This window comes from Aulonocara stuartgranti (genome assembly GCF_965226115.1).
Source record: "Aulonocara stuartgranti genome assembly, chromosome: 6".
NCBI classification, from domain to species: domain Eukaryota; kingdom Metazoa; phylum Chordata; class Actinopteri; order Cichliformes; family Cichlidae; genus Aulonocara; species Aulonocara stuartgranti.
Genome location: NC_138944.1, coordinates 43,390,001 through 43,400,846, shown reverse-complemented (window position 1 = coordinate 43,400,846; position 10,846 = coordinate 43,390,001). Strand labels below are relative to the sequence as shown.

At 43.8% G+C, this 10,846-nt stretch overlaps 1 protein-coding gene across 4 annotated transcripts in view; it reads left to right on the top strand.

The window, feature by feature from the left end:
- Nucleotides 1-259: 259 nt before the first annotated feature.
- The window catches only part of tmem132a (transmembrane protein 132A), a 24,745-nt gene continuing 14,158 nt past the window's right edge, over nucleotides 260-10,846 (top strand). For 3 of the 4 annotated variants that reach the window (XM_082536902.1, XM_082536903.1, XM_082536901.1), the window contains exons 1-6: nucleotides 260-474; nucleotides 4,820-4,908; nucleotides 8,005-8,231; nucleotides 8,316-8,531; nucleotides 8,639-8,826; nucleotides 10,055-10,177. In XM_082536902.1, coding sequence (XP_082393028.1) covers nucleotides 461-474; nucleotides 4,820-4,908; nucleotides 8,005-8,231; nucleotides 8,316-8,531; nucleotides 8,639-8,826; nucleotides 10,055-10,177 — 857 coding nt within the window. In that variant the 5' untranslated portion in view covers nucleotides 260-460. Of the gene's footprint in view, nucleotides 475-4,819; nucleotides 4,909-8,004; nucleotides 8,232-8,315; nucleotides 8,532-8,638; nucleotides 8,827-10,054; nucleotides 10,178-10,846 lie in introns of those variants that run through there. The other variant, XM_082536904.1, reaches the window with a different exon arrangement.

The following is a 10,846-nucleotide window of genomic DNA, read 5'->3' as shown; positions in this document are numbered from 1 at the left end:
AGCAGCTACTGTAATGAGTGTCACATTTACTACTACTACTACCCAACAATCCACCATACTGTAGATGCACAGAATCACCAAGATGTCTGAGAAAACAAAAAGTGACAGATGCACAAAAAGGGGTGAGGGGAGGAGAGTAGGAAGATAAACCTATAAGAAACAATGAGCTCATAAAGAACTGCATGGGGGGAGGAGCGTGGAGGAGATTACTTACTATATTAAATGAGAAAATCTGTATTGGATGAATCTGGTGCAGAGAGGGAGGGACGCATGAGAGCGAGTAAGAGGGGCTTAAAGCAGCAGCATACCACTAAAGATAACCAAGAAAGACAAAAAGGAGAGTATTATTTTTCATATTAATGATTTTTCTTGCTTTAAATCATTTTTGTTCTTTTACTGGAATCAGTGACGTCAACAAGTTTTAAAATGCCTCAAAAAACAGTTGGAATCTGGAGCTGAAATGGACAAATGCAGGTGAGTGTTTTATATCTGTGTGTGTGTGTGTGTGTGTGTGTGTGTGTGTGTGTGTGTATCATCAAATTTCTGCTTGTAGAGTAGGTTCAGTTCAGGTTTGTCTCACAGAGTAACCAGTTGTGTGTTTGCTCTGGATGACTTTAGCGTGTTTCATCTGTGTGAGCCATGTCCAGACATTGATCCTGACACTGACCAATGAGAACATTTCCTAACACACACAGATATATTTAGCTGTACCTTCTGTTGTTTGGGCTGTGATCCTGTGCTGGCACATGCCAGCTGAGCTATGACGGCGCGTAGGCTTTTCTCTTTTCTCTGTTTTGGCCATTTTGTAGCTCGTTAAAAATAAGTTCGAGTTGCCTGAAGTGCAAATCCGATTGTGGCTCAAGAGTTGGGAGTTCGCCTTGTAATCGGAAGGTTGCCGGTTCGAGCCCCGGCTCGGACAGTCTCGGTCGTTGTGTCCTTGGGCAAGACACTTCACCCGTTGCCTACTGGTGGTGGTCAGAGGGCCCGGTGGCGCCAGTGTCCGGCAGCCTCGCCTCTGTCGGTGCGCCCCAGGGTGGCTGTGGCTACACTGTAGCTGCCATCACCTGTGTGTGAATGTGTGGATGACTGGATGTGTAAAGCGCTTTGGGGTCCTTAGGGACTAGTAAAGCGCTATATAAATACAGGCCATTTACCATTTACCATCCTGTCGCCATGAAACATAAGGTTTGTTGTTTACAGCCGTTTGTGTGATCTTAAAAAATACCTGTAGCCTTACAGGTCACTCACAGGATTCAAATGCTCTTCAGGGTGCAGTTTCCCCTCCAGGGGCAAGGGTACCTAGACCCGGTTTGTAGAGTACGCTTGGGGAGTGTGATTGTGTGTACAGCGTCTCTTCATGTCTGTCTCCACGTTGGTTGAGTGTGGAGTGAGTGCATATGAGAGCATGAGGGTGGGAATGGATGTTTGTATCTGTGTGTGCCTGTATGTCTGTGTCTATATGTCAGGTTGGGTATCAGACGCCACCTCTCTGGGGACATCTCAGGCCCTCCAAGGTTTGGAGGTCTATCTCCCCCCACCACTTCCCCTGCCGGTGGCGGACTCCCTCAGGTGTCGGTGCGTTGGTGGTTCTTTGTGTCCGGGGATGGGCGTCCAGGTACACACCGGCTCACTCCTTGGCGGCCGCTTATCGGGGCCTGGAGCCTGGGGCTCGCTCGGGCCACTTCGGAGGTGGGGTGCCCCCGGCCTCTCGGCCTGGGGCTCGGTCACTCAGGCACAGCTGGCTGCCGGCGGAGCTCACGGGCGCGTCACTGCAACTCCCCCTGGTTTCTGCTCCGCGGCTGCTGAGTGAGCCCTCATCTGGGACTCTCCTCAGCTCTTACTGGGACAGTAGCGCGGCTGCCCCTCTGTTGGTCTTCCTTGGTCTCTTGTGTTCTGGGGGCCTCTGGATGTCTGGAGTTTTGATCTCCTCCATACCTGCTTCATGCCCTGGAGGACGGGGCTGTGCCCCCCCACACCCTCTAGCAGATCATTACATGAAGGAACCTTTTAAAAACAAGCGCGTCCATGCTCACAGGTGTACACACGGGTGATCACACCCACAAACTACACCCTTTTTGGCTCCTACCTCAAAGCACACTGTGTTCTGTTGATCTTATGTGCTGCACAATAATGTTTAATATTTAGTATTTACTGTCATATTCCCATATATCATTGTGATGTTGTTTATTCTATTACTCTTGTTCTCTTCTGCTTGCTTTCTTTTTTCTTTCTCAGCAGGTGATCCAGGTGATTGATATATGCATTTTTATTTTTTTTTTCTGCTCATTCTGTTGGTTTTTGTCTTTTGCCCTTCTCCCCCGTCCCTCTTCTCAGCTGTTTCTCTTTCCCTCTTTCTTTCTCCCCTTCTTTCCTCCAGTCAAGTCTGTCCCGTATTCAGTAAGTGAAAATAAAATAAACAATAAAAGGTGAATCAAATGGACCATTATGGCAAGGCTGGGATGGTCAATTTGGTAAAGTAAATCCGTTGGGCATCTTTCTTTGCCTTTAGACAACAATTCTGATGCAAAAGAGCCAAACGGGACAGGCCAAAAAAAAAAAAAAAATGCTCTTCAGACTAAGAGGACGGATGATGTCTATCATATCCATCACAGCGGTCATTACATTAAATATTCATAATTGTAGATAATGTATATAAAGCTTATGCATAAAAAGGAAGATCTGTGATCACTCCTTGGCCTTTACATTATGAAGCAACTGTGTTCGTGATCTGGTGCTTCTAAATCAAATATAACTGAACTGTCTGCTTTCCTGAGTGTTTAGTTGCTAGTCTATTCTCACCCCAACTGGTCGCAGCAGATGACCCCGTCCCTCACTGAGCCTGGTTCTGCCGGAGGTTTCTTCCTGTCTTTGCTCACAGGGACTCATATGATTGTTTGGTTTTCTCCAGATGTATTATTGTAGGGTCTACCTTACAATATAAAGCGCTTTGAGGTGACTGTTGTTGTGATTTGAAGCTGTGAAAATAAAATTTAATTGAATTTAAAGTTTATATTACTTCCACTTTCCCACACTGTCAAACTCAATGCTGACGTTCTTTCTCTAGCGCTGTCATTTTCTTTTACACCTTCATTGAGCCAATCAGCATGCAGCCTTCCTCCTCCCCATCTCCCCTTAACCTGTTCACCCAGAGCACCATCCAACCACCATCATCATCTAGACTCCAGAGGGGTCCTGTCCTAATTTCTGTTAATGCTGCAATTCTGTTCTGCTATTATGGATCAGCACATCAAATCTTTCATTCAGCGTGTATTAAGGTTTATTCTTTAAGGGTAAGGATGTCACATGTGAAACGGTATTCACGAACACAATCACCGTACATATGCAGGACCAGAGGGGTCATGTGCATCAAAATAAAGAATTTTGTGCTTCATTAATGAGTTGTGCAGTCAAATATGCAATAATTTAACTAATTTACAAATTCATTTTAAAATTATTTTATTTAGAAATTACTAAAGATACTTATTATTTTATCATTTAATGTAAAATATAAACATTTATTATAGATCAGAATTTCAAAATGAATTGTTAGTTAATAAATGAATAATGAATAATACAAAAGGATTTTACCATTTGCCATATGCAGCAGCAAACTTCCTGATATCAGGATGTCAGGTTCTCATTTGCAAAATGGAGAAGCAGGTTTTCTACCACTGGGATGCCAGCTTCTCCGCAGAAGACATTCCTTTCAGCACTAAAGTGCCAGGTGCTCTGTGTCTATGTGTCTATCCCTCATTTGCAAATCCAGAAATGAACTTTTATAGCACTGGATTGGCAGCTTCTGCCATCAATCATTTGCACCCTATTGATCAGTTAACATGAACCCTGTAGCAGCCTCGCAGGCAGCTACAGGGTTAGATGCGCAAAACTGACTTCACTGTAAAAACAATAGAAAAGGATTGTTTTGTTTCATTTCAGACATACAAGTACAGTTTTTGTCAAAACTAAATATTTTTTATCCCAAAGCAGGAGGATATCCACCTTCACCTTCCTAACATGGGTAGTACTGTAGTACTGTAGTACTGTTACTATGACAGTTCATTAAGGCTTAATTATGCCTGCCTAATCAAGCAGGTAGGTTGAAGCCAAGTGTAAACACGGAGACAGAATACGTAGACCGGGCTGAGGAAATACACCTGAAGACAATTCGTCCTACAGTGTGAGCAGATAGATAAATCCTAGGATGAGTTTTGGGCTAGAAGGCTGTAACTGTAGCGGAGGTCAAACCTGAGTAGGATCCTGTCCAGTTTTTTCTCTCTCAGTGAGAGACGCAAAGGAAACAAGAGGCCTGGGAACTGTGGATGAGCCTCACCTGAAACAAAAGAACAGGGCCTACAGGCGTGGTTTATATTAATGGTCACCAAGAAGAAGTTAACCGGCCTTTGCCTTGAAGTTCCACGACAGTGAAAAACTTTACTTTCAGCACGAGATAGTAAAAGACTGAATAATTGTATGTACATATTTGATATGACATATGATATTTGCATAACTAATTTATCACAGTTATGCAGACAGAAAAAAAACTGTATAATCGTTCCACCCTGGAAAACGAACAGCTTGAGAAATCATTAAAAGGCCTATCAAAGCCATTATATTCATACCTGTGTGTATGCAATCCTGTGACTGTCAGTTGAGACAACATGGTGATAACATAACCTTCTTCATAAGGTTATGAAGTGGGCTTGATTGTACGAGTGGTTGAAGCCCGTCCACTCACCCTGTGGGGGAGGACGAGCCGATTATCTGCCAGCTGAGTATGGATGAGGTTTGAAAGTTTCGTATTGGCTTCACTGTGCTGCAGGAGACCTGCAGTGATGGAAGGTGTCAACTGTGTCACTGTGTGGTGGGGACGAACAGGAGAGCTGCTGCTGCTTTGGATTTCCATCACAGGTGAGTCATTATTGTGTATTACTGTGTATCACAGCTGCTCACCTGTTGTTATTGTTGTCATACTTTCATTCTCTCAGATCATTATCTATGTTCACCTTATACCAAAGATGTCACCTGTGAGTGTTTAAGACGCCTAAATTACTGTGAAAATATTTAATAGCTGCTATTATAGAAATAAACAGAAATCTTTGCACTTGTATGATTGTAGCTACATTTGTCAAGCAAAAGTCAACAAACTTCGGTCCTTGAATGAGGGGGGAGAGAATCACAACAGTCTTATTATCTAAGGGATTCAATTCAATTCAATTCAATTCAATTCAATTTTATTTATATAGCGCCAAATCACAACAAAAGTCGCCTCAAGGCGCTTCATAGATACAGAGAAAAAAACCCAACAATCATATGACCCCCTATGAGCAAGCACTTTGGTGACAGTGGGAAGGAAAAACTCCCTTTTAACAGGAAGAAACCTCCGGCAGAACCAGGCTCAGGGAGGGGCGGGGCCATCTGCTGTGATTGGTTGGGGTGAGAGAAGGAAGACAGGATAAAGACATGCTGTGGAAGAGACACAGAGATTAATAACAGATATGATTCAATGCAGAGAGGTCTGTTAATACATAGTGAGTGAGAAAGGTGACTGGAAAGGAAAAACTCAATGCATCATGGGAATCCCCCGGCAGCCTATGTCTATTGCAGCATAACTAAGGGAGGATTCAGGGTCACCTGGTCCAGCCCTAACTATATGCTTTAGCAAAAAGGAAAGTTTGAAGCCTAATCTTGAAAGTAGAGATAGTGTCTGTCTCCTGAATCCAAACTGGAAGCTGGTTCCACAGAAGAGGGGCCTGAAAACTGAAGGCTCTGCCTCCCATTCTACTTTTAAATACTCTAGGAACAACAAGTAGGCCTGCAGAGCGAGAGCGGAGCGCTCCAATAGGGTGATATGGTACAACAAGGTCATTAAGAGAAGATGGGGCCTGATTATTTAAGACCTTGTATGTGAGGAGCAGGATTTTGAATTCTGGATTTAACAGGAAGCCAAAACAGGAGAAATCTGCTCTCTCTTTCTAGTCCCTGTCAGGACTCTTGCTGCAGCATTGTGGATTAGCTGAAGGCTTTTCAGGGAGTTTTTAGGACTTCCTGATAATAATGAATTACAGTCGTCCAGCCTGGAAGTAATAAATGCATGAACTAGTTTTTCAGCGTCACTCTGAGACAGGATATTTCTAATTTTAGAGATGTTGCGGGAGAGTTTTGTTATTCCCGTCAGCTTTTGCCTTGAGCATCCACCTGGCGCCAGGGGGCCTGCATGAGATGAAGATGGTAGTTGTTTTGTTGAGTGCGAACAAACTGCTTCCAATTTTACAGTTGGTCTAATGTCCATCACTGGTCACCAGGTCTCTCAATTCCTGTTCTTCTTCTTCAAGATGTTATCCATATAACAGAGCCCTGAGCTTCTCCAAGATCTTCTCCATATTGCATTCAAAAACAGTCTGAGTACTCACATCCCTGCCCATCGTCTATCATGTCGGCCAGCCTTGTGGGATTTTGAACAGCTGTAGCCGTTTCTTGTTCTTCGATAAGCCAGGTCCGAGCCGGCTCCAATCAGCCAGAACTCTGTTATCGTGATTCTGAATTGGTAGATGTCGTTCAATGTCCTCCATCGAGAGTGTCGCCAGACACACAATGCAACCGACCATCGAGTATCCGGCAGCAAACGTCTCCGCAGGACAATCGGGCTCTCCCAAGCCCAGGAGTTGTCAGTTTCATTAAGGGACCAGTTGATCAAATCCACAATTCTTCTTTACATTTTTAGAGAACACGTTTGGGAGACTGTCTTAGGGTTAGTGAGTAAGCAAGATTATACAAAGACATGAGAAGCCAAGCAGGAAAGATAAGGGAGAGGGAGAAAGTGCTTCCTCAAATGCTGTAAGACTGCTTCTTCCTTTTCTCACCCCAACCAGTTACAGCAGATGGCCCCGCCCCTCCCTGAGCCTGGTTCTGCTGGAGGTTTCTTCCTGTTAAAAGGGAGTTTTTCCTTCCCACTGTCACCAAAGTGCTTGCTCATAGGGGGTCATATGATTGTTGGGTTTTTCTCTGTATGTATTATTGTAGGGACTACCTTACTGTCACGAGCTGGCATGGACTCAAGCGCAGATAAGGAAGCTAAAAAAAAGGGGGCTCTTCACACACAAGGGAATCTTCACACAGTTCCAGAAACACAGCACACCAGCAACTTAGCACATCCAGGGCTCCAAGGGAAAGAGATTCCCATTCACAGGAAACAAGCGGTTAATCTAACGAAACAACAACGCGAAAAGACAACTAGAAACTAGCCCTCTGGAGCTTACTACCAAGGTTACTCAATAGTCCAGCGATGAGATGTTTCCAGCCACTGCCTTAAGTAGTAGACGCTGGTGAAGCGATGAGCCACAGGTGTGTGATTATTAGAGAGAGGGAAAGGAAAACAAGAAACATATGTAGCCAACCTGGGTCAGCCGGGCAGACACGGCGACCATGACACTTACAATATAAAGCACCTTGAGGTGACTGTTGTTGTGATTATGCACTATACAAATAAAAAGGAATTGAATTAAAAATGTGGATTCCATGGATGGTCTGTGAATGGCGTCAATATGGCAGCAATGTAATGGATGACGTTGGAGATAAAAGGAGAGAGACTGCTTTACTTTGATACATTTGAATTTATGTTCATTTTAGATTTGACAAGGCATGCGCTGACATTACCACACATGGACTGGCCATCATAGAGTCCAGAATTTAACCCCACTAAGAATCTGTGAGATGTAGACGACTTTACGCTCTGGACAGAGGCAAATGTAAAACAGCATAAGCTTCCTGAAACAATGTCACAGCGAATGCCTGCCATCAACAAAGGCCGTCCAACTAATCAAGCACTCTGATACCACAGTGCTGTTGGTGTGTTAGGGTTCTTTGGACAAAGTATGGGTTGATGCCTTGCCCAAATATAACAGAAAGGAAGGCAGTTAATGCGAATCTCAGCAACTCTGACATTTATGACCTTGTGATAGTAACATGTCCTTTACACCTGCCTCTTCTCTTTTTTTACTGACTCAGTCCCTCCATCCCTCCTGCAGCCTCCTTTTCCTCTCTCCCTGCCAGTCCAGATGTCAGTCACCCCCCCTTCTTGGCAGTTTCTCCCTCTGTCCCAAGCAGAGCTGGGCCCTCTTTTCTCCAACTTTAGCCCTTTTGCCTTTTCTCAGAGTATGTTCATGCTGCCTCCGACAGGGTGGGCTACCAAGCCCGGCCTCAGGGCTTCATTTGGCCCTCACTCTGTGACACAGGTAAGCAGAGGAGAAAAGATGATAAGAGATGGAGATGTAACTGAAAACCCCCACAGATTCATCTGTATTTTTTTTCATCCACAGCTTTTATCAGAGTCCGTCCTCCCTGCCTCTCCCCCTCTATCTGCCTCCCTTCTCTCAGAGAGCGTGGAAATAGAGCGGGATAAGAGAGGTCAGGAGAGGTTCAGGGTGAGGGTACTGTTTCACAAGCGAGGCAACATCAGTTCTGATCTTCGGACCTGCATCACTCTACTGGCTTTCAAGGAGACAGAGGAGCACAAGGCCTCCTGTATCACACAGGTGAAGAACAGATTTTGTAATGTTTTCTTTGTCTAATGTCTGTCTTTCTTGGTCAGTCGTTTCACTCCGTTTTCTTTTTACGACTACACGACTGTCTTGTTTCCCAGCCGCCTCTAGGTTTGTGTGTGGTAACTCTGACACTGCCCAGTTCCTGGTACAGCAATCCACTTGTCAACCAGTCGCATCCATGGTACAGTAATACCCGCCATACACATCAATGGATGCAGAAGCGAAAATGGCAACGGAGCATACGCCGTCACGGCAACCACCAGCAAGCAACTGCGCAGTTTCTGAGGTGACGTGATTGCAGGACTAAAAAAGCACCAGCTGGAAATGAATTCATAGACTTACATTATTATTTATATGGTTTATAAAATCATAGCTGTACTGGTGACTTAAAGCACTTTAGACTGTAAACTACATGAAGTTAAACTTTAATTGGTGATAATGAAGGCAGACATGGCACTGAGATGGATATGTTCATGTGAACAAGGTTGCAGTTTCTGTATCACAGATCTGATCGAGTACTTTGTCAGTGCATTTTTTATACTATGGTGTACTGCTACATTTAGCTTTTTTTTTTTTTTTATCATTGCCAACTTTTTCACCTCAGGAAAGCTTAAAAACATTGTAATGTTTACATTTTTGTTTCGGTATTTTTATGAGCAATTTGAATATCAGTTAAAAAACCAAACCAACCGGAAGAGACATGCACCTACTGTTATACCGCACTGGTTACATTAGTCTGATGTAGTCTAACGGCCATTAAACTAAACCATGACACATTTAATTGCAAAAAGTATTTTCTCCATATTTTTAATAATTTGTTATAATTGGAGGAGGAAGTGATGATTTTGGCTGCCTGTCTAAGGACCTGTTGGCTGAAAACCTGTCAGAGTTCTGACAGGCAGGCCGATGATTTTAGAGCACACTGATGCAGTGTGCTGCAGTCTGTTCCTGTATGAAGGCTGAGGGAGTGGAACCAGCAGGTGATCGAGAAGGTCATGATGGTTTCCAGGAAGGCATAGTAGAAAGTCATCATGATGGGTGTGCTGACTCCAAAGCAGTTGAGTTATAAGGAGGTATAGCCGTTGGTGGCACCTCCTGAGAATCTCCTCGGTGTTGGCAGAGAATTTCAGGAGGTTGTCAAAGATGGTTCCTAGGTATTTGCACTCCTCAACTACCTCCACTGGCTTCCCGTGGATGGTGGTGGTGACCGAAGCAGCCAGATCCCTCTGCTAGTCCACATGCTCCAGGTGTTCTTGGACAGCACAGTGTGATATTTAGACAGCACATAGAATAAGACTGCAGAAGGTCACCACCATGTCTTTGGTTTTGCTCACGTTCAGTTCAGTTATGCTAATGATTAAATCCCTCTAGTAAAGAGTAAACCTCACAGAGAGACGTTTGGCGTAAGAACATGAACATTTTGTGGAATAAGTGCATTCCACAAAATGTGAGCTCTTGCTTGAAGTAGTTTTCTATAAATGCCCAGTCCCAAAGTGTACTCGTGTCTCTTTCAGATACCATCCAAATATAGATGGGGACATGGATGGTCCACGGGCCCGCAGAAACCAACGGGGTCCCATGAAAAACCAAATACAGCTGTACTACTCAGTGGCGGACCTACAGATGACATCAGCAGGGTATGTTATAGTAGAATACTATGTTATTTCTTATGTGCTTTTTACTACACACTCAAATATGTATGCAGTCTTATTCTATGTGCTGTCTAAATATCACACTGTGCTGTCCAAGAACACCTGGAGCATGTGGAATGGAGGAGTCGGGGATCTAAATGCACAGCTTCTGATTGGTAGATGACCTTCGACTCAGTCTGCGTCACAGCAACTTGGACACATGATGAACTCATGATGAAGATTTTTTAAAAAGATTTTAATAAATAATAAAGAGACTCCATTTATATAGTCTTATCACTTTTTCAGCCACTGATAAACACATTGATGGTTTGCTTCAGTGGATGCGTTGACTGTTACAGAGATGAAGTTACGTGGGGGTGGCTGTAGCTCAGGACCTAGAGCAGATGTTGATGTTTTGATCCCATCTCTGCTCTACATGCCAAAGAGTCCACAGGCAGATAGTGAACCCCAAGCTACTATCCAATGCATTCACCTGCATTTCAGTGTTAGAAGCACTTTGGTGAAGAAAAAACTGCAACAAGTGAATGAGGCATATTTAGAAAGTGTTCAATTAGAGCTGAAAAATTGCTATATAAGAAAATAGCCCTGCAGTAAAAAAGATATGTTTAAACATGATACATTTTATAAACCAAATAATTTCTGAGTGGTGCTAAT